The sequence below is a fragment of the Polypterus senegalus genome, chromosome 16 (assembly GCF_016835505.1).
Source record: "Polypterus senegalus isolate Bchr_013 chromosome 16, ASM1683550v1, whole genome shotgun sequence".
In the NCBI taxonomy this organism is placed as follows: domain Eukaryota; kingdom Metazoa; phylum Chordata; class Cladistia; order Polypteriformes; family Polypteridae; genus Polypterus; species Polypterus senegalus.
The window spans coordinates 40090086-40110078 of record NC_053169.1 but is presented as its reverse complement, the minus strand read 5'-3'; the positions used below and the strand labels follow the sequence as shown (position 1 = coordinate 40110078).

The window sequence follows — 19993 nt, the reverse complement described above, 5'->3', positions numbered from 1 at the left end:
TGTCTTGTCTGGATTTCAAAAAGAAGAATACTGGGAGAAGGAAGTTGTCTTGTTCAGGCTCATGCTGTTCAAAGAGTTTTCAAGCATTAAAACAATTGCAATGTCAGGCAGAGATGTTCACCTCTTGATTATTATAATGAGGTCATGATGGTCTGGTGTTATGGGACGTAATTCAGATGGGGATGGTGACCAGGTCTAGCTTTATATTTTATCTTTTGTTTCAAAGTTTACATTGGTGTTCATCATTATATACAGCATATTTGGCACTAGATTATAGAGTTGAAAATAATGTAAAGGAGTCCATCGGAAAGATGGGATGATGTCCGGTTGAGTCTCGGCTCCAGTCATTCAGACAGAGTGTGCTGCAGTCGTTACTAAGCTGGACCACATCAAGTCCTCTCTGTTGGCCACTCAGGCATGTAAGGCCTCTGTTCAGAAGAGGGCCGCATTGTGAAGCATTCATTGGTCACACACCTGTATCAGCATCTTTTGCTGTCTTTCCTAATTGCCCTCCTATAATGCATTTCTTCCCTGTGACACTTGTATGAACCAAAATGCTCTTTTTGGTTAAATGGCAACTGTTGCTTGTTACAAATCCCTTTTCAATAAAGTGCCTTACTGACCAGGCAGAATAGCATCATCATGCAAATGTATCTTGATCCTTTTCTAGTCAATACTCAGTTTTTGCCAAATATGGCAGGTTCATTGTGTCCACAACCCATTACCTATTAATTCCAATGAGATGAGTGATCTAGCCCTGGCATAGGAGCTAAAGGCAACATAGATGAATGGAGTCCAGGAGCCGGGCTGCTGAGGGCACGTAGTGGACCGTACCATTCGTCATGCTGCCGAGTAGCAGGCTGGGCACCAGGAAGATGGGCATGTCCACCAGGGCAGCTGAACTGGCCAACTGGGGAAGTGCTGCTGTATCCAGTACTCATTGAGGAGAAGTGTGGGATGTGGCTGATGCTGTGAGGGTACTGGTACTGGTACTGGCGGGCTGTGGTGCTGACTGGGCACATCCCAGCCATGAGACTGCTACAGGCTGAAATCACAGTGGGAGGCTTCTGCGTGGCTCTCTCATGTTTTCGATGTTTGGCCCGTCTGTTTTGAAACCAAACCTTAAACAAAAAAGAAAAAAAATATTAGAAACCCAGTTTCAAGCAAATAACAGCCCAGCTCCTCAGTGGTCTCCAATTTCCTGGCCCTTTAGACAGCCAACGTATTGCCAAGATAAGGAGAACAGTGATAAATGGAAAAGAATGAAGTGTGAACATAAAATTCAATTTCTAAATGCCAAGAACAACAGAGATTTTTTAGTCCTAGCAATTCCACCTCTTCAGTATATCTTTAAGTGAACCAGAATCAGAAAACGTTATTAATCACAAAGGAAATTACTTGGGTTACAATTGTTTCTTTTATGCGGTACCATCATGATGGTTGTTTTTAATTTCTGATGTCTTCATTTCATTCTGATTTTTTATTGTGTTCCCAGTGACTTCTCATGTCACCACTTTGTGTTTTTTCTTTGTTCTCTACCATTTTTTGTAAGTAGAATCATTGGCAATGAGATTTTGTGGCTCTGATGTGTAGATGTGGCACGTTCCCTTAAGCGCATTGTGCATGTATGCAGTGAGAGACAGAAGTAAAAACTACAATTGACCAAATAATGGAAAGACTTTTGTGAGATATTAGTGTTAGAACAACAACAAACAAGCATAAATTCAGTTAGGAAAAGGATGATCTGTTTTGACTTGTGTTTCATTTGTGATTCTTAGTTAATTTTGTCCTAATAATGTGTCAAAAGATTTCTGTTTATAGACTGTGAAGAAACATAAGAAATTTGACAAACGAGAGTAGACCATTTAGTCCATCAAGCCCATTTGTTTAGCAAATAGCTAAGCTGTCCAAATATCTCATCTAGATTCTTCCTAATGGTTGTCAATATTTAACTCCATGTCTTGGTAGTTTTTTTCCAAATTCCCACAACTCTTTGCTCAAAGAAGTGCTTCCTGGCTTCAGTTCTATATGCACTTCCCCTTTATTTCTACTGATGAAGTACATGATTCACCTTTAAGCTGAAAGAATTATGCTGGATCTAATTTATCAATGCCTTTGAGGACTTTAAATACCCACAAAATCTCCTGACAGATGCCTCTGTAACGAGGTAATCAATATTATTCACTTCACCTGTTGTAGCTGATCAGTGTATGATGTCATAATCCAGAGACTATTTAAGGATGGATTTTGATTAAGAATAGAGCATCTTCAAAATGACAGGTCTTGTTGGGTTTTCCCAGTATGCAGTACCTATCAAAAGTGGTCCAAGGAAGGACAAATGGTGAACCAGCAACAGATTCATGGACTCCCAAGACTCACTGAAGTGTGTGGGGAGCAAAGACTAGCCCATCTGGTCCATCCAACAGAAGAGCTAATGCAGACCTGTCAAAGTGCACATGCTGACCCCTGTCCACTGCCAAAAGTGCCTACAAAGGATATGTGAGGGTCAGAAATGGACCATGGAGCAATGGAAGAAGGTGGCCTGGCCTGATGAATCACATTTTCTTTTAGATCATGTGGACGACAAGGTGTGAGTGTGTTGTTTACCTGGGTAAAAGGTGGCAGCAGAATGCACTATGGGAAGAAAGCAAGCCAGTAAAAACCATGTGATGCTTTGGGCAATGTTGTGCTGGAATACCTTGTGTCCTGGCCTTAATGTGGATATTAGAGATTGTTGCAGACCATATGCACTCCTTCTTAACAATAGTATTCCCTGATAGCAGGAAAATGTGCCCTAGCACATTGCAAAATTTTTTCAGGAATGGTTTGAGGAATATAACAAAGAGTTTAAGGTGTTGACTTAGCCTCCAAATTCCCCACAACTCAGTCTTTGGGATGTGCTGGAAGAACACGTCCTATCCATGGAAGCCCTTCCTGACAACTTACAGGACTTAAAGGATCTGCTGCTAACATCTTGGTGCCAGATACAAATGTACATCTTCAGAGGTCTGAAGTCCATGCCCAAATGGTTCAGAGGCAGGAGGGGTACCTACACAATATTAGACTGGTGGGTTTAATGTTGTTGCTGACTGGAGTTATTTTACTAACCGAGACTTCACGTTACCCCATTGCCACAACAATGCTAACAGCAAAAACAACTGCTGCCATTGAATGAAACACAAAGTAGTGGTAATGACCTTGGATCTTCAAATGAGTGTCTGCTCATAATTCCAAGAGCTAAACTTAAAAGAAGTGGTGAGGTAGCCTTCTGCTGTTATACACCAAAATCTGAAATAGCTTACCAATAGAAACTCGCCAAGCTAATATGGTGGAACACTTGACAAAAAACTGCTAAAAACTAATTATTTTAACACAGCTTTCTCATAGCTTCATTTTAGTTTAACCCTGATATTCTATATATGCATTTAATTATCATTATCATTCGTGTTGCTCCGGAATCCGTACTAACCCCTATTTTCTCTGCTGTTCTTTTTCCATTTTTGTGTGGTGGCGATCTGCAAAGCACCATGATGTGCCTACATTGATGCATTGAAGGCCAGAGGTCCATATGACCTCCATGTGAACCCTGAAAACCATGAGGACTGATTGAGATCATTTATGTTAGCTAGAATGCCTAAAGAGGTCTGGGTCTTGTGGCTGCAGAACCCTTGCTGCTTTTGTTTTTTTCTCCAGCCATCTGGAGTTTTTTTTTTGTTTTGTTTTTTTTCTGTCCACCCTAGTCTTCGGAAATTACTTTTATTCTATATTAATTAGTATTGCCTAATTTTATTTTTATATTTTGTCTTTTTTTCTCTTTCTTCATCATGTAAAGAATTCTAAGCTACATCATTTGTATGAAAATGTGCTATATAAATAAATGTTATTGTAATGATGATCAAAACATGACACAAAGCATAATAACCATAATGATAAAATACTTTTATAACAACAAAACAGAAATCAAAGTAACAAAATAAGCAAAGTAACACTACTGTATTATATCCTCAATGGGATCAATAAGGTAAATTAAAATTTGTCACAAATAATATGTTTAGATTGTGGCTAATCATTTTACTCAGCAGGTGAATTCTAAAGGGATAACCTTAACAGTTATAATGAGTTAAATCCTTTGGTGGGATTAATGGGTGCATTGGTGGACCCACCTCTTGTTGGGAGGATACTGGTCTATCAGAGACAAATTCACACACATTGACATTCCTCCCTAAATCCCAGCACAAAGTGACTTGTCAATCAAACCTGCACATCTTGGGAATGTGGATGTTTTGTTTCAGCCAAAATGTGCTATCTGAATTATGTTTATTTTCATATCTTTTGCCATTATTGTTAATTCTGCTGTATTATTTTTAAATGTTTTTTGTTATTTTTATCAAAATTTTGTTTTTTTTACTTATTTATATTAATGTATTATGTGTTTTCCTGTGTTCCTTATATTTTGTGGCTGATGTCACAGCTATGGGACTGTCCTCAGCCTATATAATACAGTAGGAGGCTAGGGAATATCCTGAGGTAGTTCATTGTCATTTGGAGTGTTCTCATAGTTGGGAATGGCAATTTTATTTTTCTGTTTGATTTATTGCTCCATTTTTGGCCTACGGTTATTACATTTCACTGGGATATTACTTCTTCTAGGTTGCCTTTTTAGGCAAACCCTTTCTTGCCTTTTTATCTCTGTTTTCCTTTTTTCCTTCTTTCTGGTAAATCCAAATAAATTCCATTGATTATAAAGATTATGTGTAAGACTTGTCCTATCGAACCAGATGATCATTTGCTTTGGTAGTAGTTCATTCTCTTATTAATAAGTGCAAAAATAGAATAAACAGGTCCACAAATCTGGCCCAAGTTTTTACTCAGGTAGTCTGACACCAAACTTTACAGGTAGGCTTTGGCCTACACAGGCCCAGAAGGGACTCTGGCTTCCAAGATTCAATATGCTTCATTAAATGTCCCAAAATATGCACAATTACATATAAATGCTCTTCAAGTGAGAGGATCTGTAAAACCTCTGGCTTTATAAGACATGTCCCACACCAAATCTTTATAACTGAAGAAATGTATTTGGAAGATCAAGAAAAAAAAAAAAAAGTTAAAAAGGGTTTGCTTAAAAAGGCAACACAAAGCAAACAAGCCTTAGTGTTAAGGTGGTCCTGCCTCTTGGGGCTCCACCCACAAAATACAAAAGGACACAGGAAACTATATGATGCATAGAAACAAAATATTAATTGCAATTTAATAATTAACAATAATTAATTTAAAAAAACACATAAAAATAATAAATCAAAATTAACAAAAAAATTAAAATAAACATAAGCCATGGAGTGCACCCCGTCTGAAATAAAACAATGGGATTAAACAGTGGAGCTCAGAGAAAACTCTCACAGACATGGGAATAACATTTAAATAGACTACAGATTCTCATTGTTAAAACGTAAGTGTTTGGAGCTAGAAATCACACACATCTGCATCACTCACCTGGATGAGGTGGTAAAAATAATAAAAAAGAAAAATAATGGGTAGAAGCTGAGGTTATGCGCTATGTTTTCAGCCCCTAAAGACAAGTAATGCTGCTAACAACCACCACCGCCTTTCTGTAATGATCACCATCCTGAGGTACTATACAATTATAGGGATATAAACCTGATAAAGTGTGCCCAGAGTTGGTGCCTCCCACACAAAAGGCTGCTGTGATAATCCTGTGGGTATAAAGTCCAATGCCCTGCTGCTGCACAAACACCAAGAACCATCTGGTTGTGTTTTCAGGTTTTAGCTCTGCGTATGACCTCTTAATTAAATAACACCCAATTTGATAAGAAGCTGTTATGAGGAGACCATCTTTATCACTTAAAGTGGAGGTCAGGGAAGTATATTGGGTATGTCAACTAGTGCATTGCCTGCGCTGGTGTATGCCCAAATCCATGCTGAAGGATTTAGTAACACCTGAAATGTAGGCATCTCTACACTGAGGGAGTCAAACAAGTACTTCCAGACATTTGTAGACCTACGTGCAGCATCTTATCCATACATACCATTACTTAGAGTCAACCTGAGAGCATGGATGTACAACAAAGCTGGAGTACATAGAACAAGGAAAGAACATGGACAGGCATCAGGTTTGGAATGGTGTGTGGTGATAATGCTGTCTGCAGTGCCCTGCTGCCTTCACACAGAAAGACAAACTATTGAAAATTGAATCTTATTAATGCTTGTAGCATAAGATTTGAATAATTCTTATGCTTGCATGTATTCTTTGAAAATCATAAAGTATCAGTAAAATTATTACAAAATGAATAATGAGTAGAATTGTGACAAAATGGAAATAAGTCCTCTCCCACAGCTCTCGGATATGAACTTGAATTTAGAGTGGATGTTTTCTTGGTTTGGGACAGCCACTAAAAAGACAACCTCACCAGTGACCCACACCATCCATTACCTGTATACGGGCCTCATTTAGCTTGGTAGTCTTAGCCAGCTCCTCTCGGCAGTAGATATCAGGATAATGGTTCTTGAGGAAAGCTGCCTCCAGGTGTTCCAGCTGTTCTTGACTGAAAGTGGTGCGATGACGCCTCCGAGCCGGTGTCGGGAAATGAGTAAGTTGACCAATAGGAGGCAAGGCAGAGCTGCTCCCAGGTGGCATGGAGAACTTCTTGTAGGGACTACCAACCTCTACAACAAAGAAGATGTGGCAGGGAGAAGATATGTTCATGAACAACAATATGTCCAACGTGTGCCAGTCAAATGCAAAGCCTTCTGTCCCCATGACTATCCACCCAACACAATAAATGAGTATTGTGACGACTTTATATATTTAACTCTTATCAAAGTAGAACGTGTCTGTTGACTTTTATCCTGGGATGGTCCCATTTCAAATGTTTCCTTTTCTCCTTCTAATTATGAATATTGGAAGCTGTTCAATATGTCATTAATATTAAAAAACATGTAAGAGGGAAATTATTTTTTAAAAATACCTAATGCCAGTGTTAAGCATTTTTTGCTTGTGCATACATATATACAGTATGTGTACAATATACTGAGAGCTTCACTGGATACTGAAGATTTTGTTTCCTGAATGCATTTGGATGTATCTTATTTATTTTGGACTGCTGATCATAAAAATCTTCTTTAAATGTTCCCATCACCTACTGTTTTATTACAATCACCTATTGTAGTGATTTTCTGTCATAAGTATATAATATAACAACAAGAACATCTGTGGTGATCTACAAATAGTGGCACTGCTACCTGGTATGCAGCTTGGATATGCCAAGTCCTGCGAATTGGACGGCTGTGTCATTACATGAAAAAGACCTCCATGGCAGACAAAGATGGCACTTGCCATCCTCACAAAGGTAAGTTTGCCTCCTTATCATATAAAACTTGGACTGACTAAACATTTGGTGAAAGTGATTAACAAGGAACAAGGAATGACATCTGAGGCAGAAGTTTCCATAAATAATTATTTTGATGACAAGATTATGGAAGGCATTTTTGTTTGTCCACATGTAGTACACCCCCTGACTTCTTACCACCAGAGTTACATAGCAAACAAGCCATTATGCTTTTAAAATGAGGGATGGATAGAATCAGGCCACCACCTAAGCCCTACTGTATTTCCACCCTGTGACACGAATATTAACAACACCCAAAGAAAAATGACCATACAGATTAAACATACCCAACACACAAATATATAAATATTCCTTATTTACTAGAATAACTAGTAAAGCAAAACAATGACAAAAGTACTAAAAAAACACCACGAACAAACCCTCACACGATATAAGTTCTTACTTTAGGTGATGTAGTGGTTCTGCAACTATAAACTATGATTAAAGGATAAAAAGATGTGCAGAATTCTCCATTTAAATAAACTGCTCCCCAGAACTTGGATAGTGAAATACAGTCCTAGTACCAGAGTCAAGAAGAATAGTCTTCGGAGGTGTGCCTCTTCTCAAAGAGCATCGCTGGATGGGATTGGGAGTAAAAAGAACCCCTCGCTGTCCTCACAATACAATACAATACAATACAATTTATTTTTGTATAGCCCAAAATCACACAAGAAGTGCCACAATGGACTTTAACAGGCCCTGCCTTTTGACAGCCCCCCAGCCTTGACTCTCTAAGACGACAAGGAAAAACGCCTAAAAAAAAACTTTGCAGGGAAAATAAAATGGAAGAAACCTTGGGAAAGGCAGTTCAAAGACAGACCCCTTTCCACGTAGGTTGGTCGTGCAGTAGGTGTCAAAAAAAGGGAGCAAATTTAATACAATACACAAACAAAAACACAAGTAAACCTCAATACATTATAATAGTGCAATAGAAATATTACAAGGACAGAGCAGAATTCAACAGGAGATGACATCACATAATATGATTTGACATACATGACGTCCTAAAATCCGGTGGCTGAGTACCATCTTTCTCCACAATGAATACCCAGTTAATGAAAGGTTTAGGAGCTGCTAACAATGAAGTTGATTGGAAAATGCTACAATCTAAAGGTCCCACCACATCCTTCTCTTCCACATTTATCGGTACAGTGCATAAAAACCACAAACTACAAATCCCAAAAGCCCCTCCGAATCAGTGCAAATCTGTTTAAAGGCACCACCCCTAATTTACAAACAGGAATCGGCACAACCAGTGGCACCGAGGAATCAATGGTTCAGTTTGCATGACGATCAACATGGCACAGCATCCAGGTATGCAAACAGATAGGGTAAGCATTTTTGTTATACTAACAGCTACCACTAGAGGGCATGCTACAGGTTCATCACTACAAAGCTAATAAATAGACAGGCTGGAATCAGGACAACTTTAAGGGCTTTTTATTTTTATTTTTTTGTATGAGGCCATGTGATCGTCCTGACATATTGACATGACCGCAGTTGCAGAAGGCTCAGAAGGATCTGTGAGATACAAAGTAACAACCCCACAAACCCTACAAACTGGATAAATGGTGTTTAGATCAATGTGCACTACACTCTTCAGCAATTTGCCCCCTCCGCAGATAACTCATTTGAAGCTCTGAGTGTCCATTCACAATGTCCACTTTAATACCTTCCGCTGCACACTCTATATTGGTCAAATACTGCTGTTTATAACTGTGTAATTTTGAGCAATGCAGCCCTCACTTTTTTGAGGGTGACCCTCACCAGATTTGCACACCAATATCTTCATAAGGCTTACCTGGTGCAACTCATCCAAAGAACAGCCATCATGTTTTGAGAAGGTTAGTACTGCTCATTGGACCAGCCTTCAATGCAGCATATTGTGGAACGTTCTGGATTTCAAGCCACACTCTGCTTCTCACCATTTTTTAAAGTGTGTGTGTGTGTGTGTGTGTGTGTGTGTGTGTGTGTGCGTATACATGGAGGTGTATACTTTGGGTCAGCAGTGTCAGATTGCTGCACAAAGTCATTAGTTCTCCTGGAGGGTGTCATTTGTCTCTCTCTTGTTCACAATGAGCACATGCTTTCTTAAATTACAAATTAGCTTTTTCTTGTCACTTTGTTACATATCCCTTAAAGCTGTCCATTAGCATGGCCACAACTTTTCTCACGATATTAAATTGTGGTAGCTAAATCCACAAGCTATCCGCTTTCTCAGACCTCTGCAATTTAATGGAGCATAGCAGAACTACAATTTGTACCAATAATGAAAGCTACATGCTGTTCCCAAAAGTCTCATTAGCAGGAGAGCTCTGTCACTGTCACTTATAGCAGAGCTATTTTGTGTAAAGTCACAGTTGTATTCTTAAATGTGGTGTAAAGGTGCTACTAATACTTCATCTGGAACTATTATCTGATTTTATATTGTGATCCTAAGTTAACTTTAACAGACTTTTATTGCCAGCTAGACATATATATATGGTGGAGTGGCGGTGCGGAGGCTAAGGATATGTGCTGCTATCTGGAAGGTTGCCAGTTCAAATCCCATCTCTGCCAGAAGGGATCTTACCCTGTTGGGCCCTTGAACAAGGCTCTTAAACTGAAAATTGCTCCTGGGGCACTGTACAATGGCTGACCTAGCACTCTGACCACAAGTCAAGTGAAAACACAATTTCCCCTTGGGGATTAATGAAGTATATTAAATATATATATATATATATATATATATATATATATATATATATATATATATATATATATATATATATATATATATATATATATGTGTGTATATATTTTGTAGTGGAATGCCAGGATGGGCCCTGTTCCCTCCTCTGACCAGGAGGCAAGAGCAGTGAATATTCTAGGGTAGGGCAGGGCTTGTACTATCTCAGCCAGGAGCAGGACATGCCATTCCTACAGAGATGGTCTGGCACCCTGGAAAGATTCAGCAGAAGATCATTGCCTGGTCAAGGGACAGAGCACTAGATGGACTTTGGGAGGTGTATATCTGGTGCGCTGGGTGGCAGCATTCCTGGACCGGTATACCAGACCCACAGCCACAGGGCATACTGGGAGTAGTCCCATGGGGCAGCCCTATATTGTTCCATGGGTGAAGCCATGGGGTGCTCCCTACTTTGTGATGCTCCCGTCTGTCCCAGAAGCACTTACTAGGTGCAATGTCACAGCATGGAAATACTCCTGGATTTTGTATAACGGAGGAACCTCCACCTCACCTCAGTTGGAGTTGGAAGGTAAAGGACAAGGGTTGCCTGGTGAAAAGTGGAGGAGAATCATTTTTGTATTGTGTTTACTTGTATGCTGGAAGGAGGAACCTAGCAAAGGTATTTTTATATAATAAAATTTCACTTGAACCTTTGACTGTGTATGTGCACTTGTGTCTGGTATCCGGGGCTCTGAGGTGCCCCCTTTTGGTCACAACATATATATATACTGCTCAAAAAATCAAGGGAACACTTAATCATCAAAGTCTAACATCAAATCAACGAAGCTTCACAGATATCAATCTGTCCAGTTAGGAAGCATAAGCGATTGTGAATCAGCTTCACCTACTTTGGTGCACTGGAGAGGCAACAGCAAGACAACCAACAGACAGGGAATGGATTTGCAGGTGTTGGCCACTGACAATTGCTCTCTCCTTATCCTACCTAATTCTTTTCTAGCTTAGTTTGAGATGGTACCTTCAACGGATTCAGGTTGCTCAGATAGTCCAGCTCCTCCAGAATGGCACATCCATATATGCCACTAAAAGAAGGTTTGCTGTGTCTCCTAGCACAGTCTCAAGTGCATGGAGGAGACACAAGGAGACGGGCCATTACACGAGGAGAGCTGAGTGACTTGCGGGCCAGTCAATGACATCAATGCCTTCATCATCCAGAAACAGCCTCCACACTCTGGCCACATGAGGCCAAGCATTGTCCTGCATCTGGAAGAAACCAAGGCCAACTGCAACCCATGTAAAGTCTGACAATGGCTCTGAGGAGCCACATTTTCCTACTTCTAGTCTTTTTCTTACTTCATTTATCCAGCAGAGGCTACTTGTATTAGGGACAATTTCTGGCAAAATCACCCTTGCCTCTTGCTGGAAAGTTGTTTTCTGTCTGAAAGTCTTTCTTACTTAATCTAATACTTTTGGAGTTGTCGACAGAGAGGGTCAATGGGGCATCTGGCACTTATATTGATAAATGAATGGATACGGTAAAGTTGGTCCAAGTATAGGTGTGCATAGGTCCTGGCCATAGCCTTTATATTTAACTATTCTTCTCTTTAATGGGGTTAATGCTGTGCTATTTCCTCATTTGCTGGTCCTCATGGGCTCCTTTATTCTTATGTTGCTGCTATTAATTTTAATGTAGGAGGGTTGTGTTATGGGGTGATTTGTTGAGCATGGGGTTTATTTTAATGTAATTGCCATCAGAATAGCTTGGAGGGCTCATTCATTCATATATATATATATATAATGAAGGAGTCCAAACCAAGTAGGACTCTTATCGTGATCACACATTGATGCAACCACAATCAGATTTCAGATTGTTGTATAAAGAACATATTTTCACATATGCTGTAAAACTCTAGAAATAAAACACCTAGACTCTTAAAGATAAAGGAGCCAACATGGTTGTCCTGAGCAATGCCATAAAGCAGTGGTCCTCAGACTCAGTCCTGGAGACCCCATGTGTCTTCAGGTTTTGTTCCAGCCAGTTTCACAGTCAGTGTGGCATTTTACCTTGCATTGATCTCATGTAATTAGCTCGTCTTTCTTTTTCTCTCTCAGCAGGTTGATTTGCACATTAGTAAGACATTCAGAAAGATATGTTTCTTCATTAAAGCTTTAAACGTTTAACTTTTTGTTTTAATATTTTCCTATTTATTTGCCTTTTTCTATGTATTTTGCTTCCTTTCTATTAACGTATCAATTGCAATTAACAAGGAGCAGTCTAGACACTCAGACAAAGAATACTGAATGTTGAAAAGTCCAATCTGCTAACGTGGCCATTCACAAATAAATGATTAAATAAGTGATGTGCTTGGAAGAGCAGAATGAAAATCATTAGATCAGACCATCTAAATTTTATTAATCCTAAGGGGAAATTCACATGATAATGAGGGAATCTTAAAACTCAAGCTAAAAAACTTTAAATTATCCCCATGTGCCATACCACTACTGTACATAAATACTTGGTACGTTTCAATAGTTTAGCAAACGTAGTTTTGTCATTTCCACAACAGAAACTGGGAAATAACAACTTGCTTTATTGGACTAAGGGCCTCATTGAAAAGTTGGTTGGAACAAAAGCGTTCAGGCACATGGGGACCTCAGGATGGAGCTTGAGAACCACTGCCATAGGGGAACCATTTTTGGTGGCCAAAAGAACTGTCCACATCCAGGCTCCCAAAACAACTTTTATTTATCTAAAGCTGTGACAAGCTCCATAAATAACCATGAAAAGATGATAACAGATTAGTGAAATACCAGGTGAATTCAAATGGCTCTTGCTGCACGCAAAAACACAAGTTCAGGTTTTTATGGTCTGTCGGAATCCAACTATATGTTAAAGATTTCTGTTTTATCCACATATTAGGAACCTTTCAGAGGCCAAAGAACCAATTTAATATGCAAAGAATTATTCACCTGGTCAAGCGTTGGCTCTGCAAAGAGCCACACAGCCCAGTAAAGAGCCCGTGTTTCTAAGAGTTCAAAATATGGACCTGTCAAAGACTTAATAACCCAAGAACTGAACACGTCAAACACGGGGGCCACAATTCTGAGAAAAACATTACAATTTAAGGAGCTTTCAGTGTAGTTACTGTTATCATTATTTTGCTTTTTTCTTTTTTTAACATCTACCTACACTCTTAAAAGTTCAAGTTTTTATAATATGAAAAATAATTTAAATTACATAAGGAAAGATTACTCTTTAATTTTAAAAATTACTTACATGAGCTTATTTGGTTTACACCTTTATCAGATGTGATTCACAAAATTTGAGGTACACTCATAAACATACTTATATTTTAATGGCATTTTATGGTTCTTTACTGGGTAGTATGGCTCCTTATATGAACCGATTGATTGACAAAGTGTTCTTTGCATATGAAGTTGGTTCTTTGTGTTTAGAAAAACTTCTTAATATGTCTAAAAATAAAAAAAGAATTATTTAATGTTTGGTGTGCTACCTAGTGGGACACTAACAGATTAAGAAGACCTGAACTTAGCCTGTGTTATTGTTTGCAGTGAGAGCCCTTTTAAAATCACAAACCCGTTGGTATTTCACAAATCTGTTACCATCTATTTAGGGTTATTTACTGTATGGAGCCTGTTGTAGGTCAAAATAAATAAAGTTCCTTTCTGGGACCTCCATGTGGACAAGTGCTTAGGAAACCAATAATGGTTCCCCCTATGGCATCACTCTGAAGAAGCACTCTGGCACCTTTATGTTTAAGAGTGTATCATGATGCTGTATGAACTCGTGGTGATCTGGAAGTGATCAAGGAAGCACTGGACAAGACCCAGTCACTTCACAAATAACACACATGTTGACTAACACCTCAGACAATTCAGAGCCACCATTAAGCACATTGGAGTTATCAGGCAAAACCCACCATTATACATGGAAAACACAGAGTTACTGGGCCACAAACTGAACTGAGCACTTGAAGCTAAGAGTAAGCATTGCTGAAAAGTAATTTATATACATTGTTAGTGAATCCTTACTATGTGATATTATTATTACTATTAGTAGTAGTAGTAGTAGTAGTAGTAGTAGTGGTAGTAGTGGTAGAAGCAGTAGTAGTAATAGTAATAACAAGAAGAAGAATTAAGAAGCATGTTTATTACATTTAGTATTTTGTTTCATTACTTTCAGTATTTATTATATATTTATTTACCAATATATTTTATTATGTGCTAACCGTCCCCTGCAGCTTCGCTCGCGTGAAACCAGACAGTGAGGAAGGCCCTGCCCAGCTCCCCACTCCTGACGTCACACTTTCCCTTCCCCTCCTGCTTGCGAACTATGATTCTTAGCGCGATGAGAGAAGTCGCACAATCAACCAGAATGTTAAAGAAAATGCTAGAAAATAAAAACGATCTCGATCCGTTAAGTAGTTCTCTCGTGAAAAGCGGACACACATACATGCAGACAGACAGACGTTGGATTTTATATATACAGAGATTAAGTTTTGCCTTAGACTGTCCAGTGCATCCCTCACGACTGTATTAAGCAGGTTTGCGAACGTTACTTTTTCATTAAATTTTCACAGACTCACCCATCTATTTTTGCAGTTTAGCCAGAGGTATGACTATGACTTTGGACACAGGACAGAATCCAACTTCCTTAACAGCCCAGGACATACGATGACGCAGTGGTTCGTGCCACTGCCTCCTGCCCAGTACCTGTCTGTGGGGGATTTGAACGTTCTCCCCTATGTACGTGGGTTTTCTCCGACTTGTCTCTTGATTCTACAGTGACTGTGCCTAAACAGACCCTGCTTTTTCCCTTCGGATTTGTCCCAGGTTTGTTGCCGACTTGATCCTGATGCCGCTGTAGGTTCCAGCCCCCTGCATGCCTTGGTCGGATGAAGAAGATTTGAAAATGTCAGGTCTTATAAAAATGGACCAATAATCATGGAATTAACTTCAGAAGAATATTTAGGAGGTTCATTATCAGCAGTTTAATGACTGAGCACATGCAGAGCACATGCAGCACGAGGACAAATAGCCCAGTAAATGTAATTATTGCTTTTACAGTAGGAAAACATAGTTTTAAAACTAACCCTGCCTTTAATTGGCTTTGAAAGTGGGATTTATATATGAAAAGCTTGCTTCTGCGGAAACAGCGAGTCGTAGACATTTATTTACGGTCGCAAATGATTGAAAACAAATTGCACATAAACAACACTACAAATCTCTTTGCACTAATGCACTTAAGTAGAACTAGAGCTCATTTAATCGCCGATGATAACCCTCAGTGAGCATTCGCTGATATACTTGTGTACATCTAATCAATGGAGTGTTACAACAGAATGAATGTCTTCTAAACCCCATTGATAGCAATGAATATTCAAAAAGCACTGGTGCATTAGCTTCAGGTGATCTGGTAAACTGGTTGGGTAAATCCATATTACTGATGCCTGTTTCGTAGACCCAGCCATCTATTTTGAACCATCTTATTCAATTCAGTCTTGATGGAAGCCTGGTGCTACACTCTTGAAAATTACAGGTGCCAAAGAGATTGTTCAGAGCAATACCACAGAGGGACCATTTCTGATTCCCAAAAGAATCATCCCCATGAAGGTTTCTAAAAAGAACCTTTAGATCCATAACAGGGTCCTTACATAACCCACAGCCTCCAAAGCCTTAACCTCTACGCCTGCCTAACATGTTAGAATCCTTTTCAATGTCCAAAGAACCACAAAGCAATGCAAAGACATTTTCCCAAAATGAAATGGTGTTTGGTGAAGTGATGGTTCAACAAAGAATGACACAACCCAATGAACTGCCATTAAAGAGCCGTCACTTTTACTGGAGCAAAACAAGAAGCAACCCAGGACTGGGCACCAGTGCAGACACACACATACACTATTAGTGATCCCAGTTAACACAATCTACACGTCTATAGGATGTGGGAGGAAAATCGATATAACATACACTCAAAAATATTTAGGCTCAAAACTTAAAATGTATGTATTTCGATTACAAGTAAATTTTCCATTTGATTTATTCACTGTAAAATATATCATTTCACTCCGCTTTTCTCAGACATATTCACTGAACGCAAATTAATAAAGTAACATAATAAACATTAAAGGTAGATAGATAGATAGATAGATAGATAGATAGATAGATAGATAGATAGATAGAATAGATATTATGTATTTCAGTTGCATTATTGCTGTTATTTTCATACTAAACATTTGGTCCATATATTTTTTAAATATCACACAAACAAATAAATATTTGGATTTAATTACTTTTTATGTGACATTTTTCCACTGCTTAAAATAAATTAGTTTATTAAGGTTACATTCAAGCTATGCAAATATTTCAGGTATAATAAATATTCAAAGTATAACCACACTGTTCCGTTTAAGTATGTAGTAATTCACTCATTGATGTAAAAAGTAAATAAGTTTCATTTTGACTGATGGCATTTTCCATATAATCTTAACCTTAATTTCTTTGTTGTATTGGAAACAAGGAAAAAGATGTTTTTGAAATGTAAAGTGGGCGACATGAAAAAAAATTATATATATATATCGGCCCAGGGCATTTGGAAAATCAATTTACTAAAAGTCTTTAACTTTCTTTTTAACTGCGCAAAGGTGTGTGGATTCCTCGGAAAGAGCTGTGAACAAATGGGTGGAGCTTTATGCAAAATATTAATTATTTATGCAAATAAGGGATAGTCACGTACATGCAATTTGATTATTTTCTGCTAACTCATCTTATCTGTGTATAGGGAAAATAAGAATATTATTTTCTGAGGATTAGAAAAGTATTACTTTTTGTGAGATTAACATAAAATAAGTGCGCAATGATAACAAGTCTCTGAAGGCAGTTTACGCTTCTGATGAAAGAAAACAATCGGATTACTTTGTTTCAGTATAAATTAATTGTGCATTTGCGACATCCAACAAATTTAACTAAATGTAACTAAAAAATTTAAGTAAAACTTAAAAATTGCAAGCATGATTATTTTATGTTAAAATAAATTAAATTAGACACATAAAGTGAACATCCACAACAGTTCAGTTTTGGAGTGCTCGAGCACTTTAGCTTGATTTTATTCAAATCCATTAGATACATTTTAGATTAATTTGTTTGTCTCATGTCCAATTAATCTCGAAATATAAAGCTTATTATTTATATTTTAATAGGTTTAACTAAAAAAAGGTTAATCTTTTTGAGTGAAAATAACCAATATAATAAAAATACACCGCAGCAATGTGCCTACTTATGCTCTAAAACAACAAGTTCGCTTTTGTTAATCGAAAATAGCATTAGACATTGTTAAGTACAGTATTTAATCAGTTAAATATAATGAATCGGTAATATTGTTGCAGATTCATTTTAACACTTGAATTTATCATTGCCGGTGCTGACGTGACCTGGCTCTGCGGTTAATGCCGTTCCCTTAGAGCTTCCTAAAAGTGATTCTCGGTCGCTTGATGCACGGGCTTTTTGTTTTTTATTTTTAGAAATCCCACACAGTGTTAGGAACCTTTCGAAAATCAAAAGAGCTAATTTCAAATTCTGAACAAAATGGTTCTTTAATCAAGGAAGGGTTCTATGAGGAGGCACACAACTCAGAATGCTAACATTATAAATCCTTTATTTTTAAGAGTGCACTGTCTTTGAAAAAAAAGTCTTTAGGGACAAATTTCACTTCACTTTTATTTGAGATTATGAGATCAACTAAAAGTAAGAAAGACGAAATGATTGTATAAATAGATAGAATAAAAACCTACATCCATGGGGACTCATTAGGGACAGATTTTAAAAGCACTCCATTAATTGTCACTGTCACCCCATCTATAGCCAGATGCTGTCGGGGTGGTCTCCGGTCCTCGGCGATCTCCCATTGCTCTCTAAACACAAAACCATGCGGACCCAAACCAGAACACAGATTGCATAAATTAGATGTGATTACAGAAACGTGCAACCTTAAAGGAACACCAAATCTTACGATGCAATTTTACAAATTAACCTTTGCAATATAACACTTGAAAACATAATTGGAGCGAGTTCTCGCTTGCCTAGGTTATTATTTCGTTATCACAGAAAATTGCAAATTACTTTTAGTATCGTCATTAATTGTGTTACATGTTAGAGGCGATTACATTTTAGAAGTGGAGTGTAGAGCCACATTTAATAAATGAAGCTTCCATCTCACGTGCAACAAGAAGTCGGACTCTGGCGCGTGCTTCAATGGTAAAGAATCATTTCCATTCTCAGAACTTATTTCTTTTCTAAAGAGTTTGCAATACTTTTATAACAGGCATAGCTCCAATGAAACTGATTGGATCTTAAATCATTTCATTCTTTTGTCGATTTTTAAACTCGCTTAGTGTAAAAACGGAATGGGGATATATGAATAGTCATCGTTGTGATCTGAAAACGTAACTAATTTACTAACTTACAAATTTATTATAGAAACATTGGCGTTTGATACACGTTATTTTAGAAACAAAATGACAAGTGAGATGACGCAAAGTGCATGTGATGGTAGTTGACCCGTCTGAATGAAGGTGTTGGTGCGCGTCTGAATGTGTGTCGCGATGTAGACCTGGGCGGCTTTACGCTTGATGCCGCCGGACTTAGTGCTGGATGCCTGGATGGATGAAGGTAAAATATTACTAAATATATAAAAAATCGGCTTTAACAATAGAAAAAATATTTTGCATTTAAGAATTCAAAATATATGAATGTCACTTATACTGCGACAGAAAAATGATGATTAAGACTCAGGCTTCAGTCGTTAAAATATATGTCATGGAAGTTTAATGTCTAAACCTCTTAAAATACCGCTTTATGAATACTTTACTTAAAAAAAGAAAAGAAAGAAAGAAAGAAGCCCGTGGGTCTCTTTCTTGCTTTTTAATCCCAAATACTTTCCTAAATTTTTTTTCATTTCAAAGGAAGTCGAGAAGAGTATAGAGAGGTGGAGTTGAGGTGGTGCTCAAAAGAGCAAGCGCTGGTTCGACTAGACATATTTGAATTCAAGTCCGTATCTATACCGTTTCAAAATAAATAAATAAATAATACACTTCATTTCTTAAATGCTTCTAACTCGTCGCAATTCATATTTAAGATATGTATAATTCAGCTGTTAGAAAGAATCACAAATAATATTTTTTTTTAAGTTTGGGACGGTGCTGCGGGGTGGTTCTACGGGGGTTGAGTGCTTGAAAAACGCCCCCTATTGAAAGAATCATAAAAATGCAATTGAAACAGATAAAGCCAATTTTGATCAAATTGAGGTTAAACTTTGCCTTATGCATTAAAATGAGTTAATAAAACTGAGCATAAACACCTATTTTAGAAAAGCATGTTACAAATTAGGTAATTTTTAGAATGGATTCATCATGGGGTAAAAGGAAGGATTAAGATTAGGGTTAACATTAGAGCTCCAGGAAGAATGCTTTGGGACCCTACATAGAAATAGATTAAGAGAGTGGGGATAAGAAGGAAGGCAGGAACCGTGATATTAAGGTGAGGATAAGGGGAGGGGAAGACGGTAGTGAAAAATATTAAAAGATTAAGACGAAGTAAAACAACAATCTGTAAAAGCCAATAAAACAAGGTAAGCCGAATCCTGAGTCAAGGATATAGGATTGTGTTTGGTAAAGTAGGACTGCTAATAATTCATTAGAGTTAACTATTCATAGCCAGTAGTCATATAACCTTTTTTCCGCAGAGACATGAGTACTAACACCTTTTAAAATCCAACTATATATTTTTGAATGATTTAAAGCTGAAGTCTCGCTACCTAAACATACGGACTTGTTTACAATAGTATGTGCAGTTGCAAAATCATAATTTAAACTAATGTATTATTATTATT

General features: G+C 37.9%; 1 protein-coding gene across 1 annotated transcript in view; it reads right to left on the bottom strand.

The window, feature by feature from the left end:
* Positions 1-467: 467 nt before the first annotated feature.
* The window catches only part of prop1 (PROP paired-like homeobox 1), a 35817-nt gene continuing 16291 nt past the window's right edge, over positions 468-19993 (bottom strand). Inside the window, exons 2-3 of the mRNA XM_039738671.1 lie at positions 6449-6681; positions 468-1121 (exon numbers count right to left, since the gene is read on the bottom strand). Coding sequence (XP_039594605.1) covers positions 729-1121; positions 6449-6652 — 597 coding nt within the window. The 5' untranslated portion in view covers positions 6653-6681 and the 3' untranslated portion in view covers positions 468-728. The remainder of the gene's footprint in view (positions 1122-6448; positions 6682-19993) is intronic.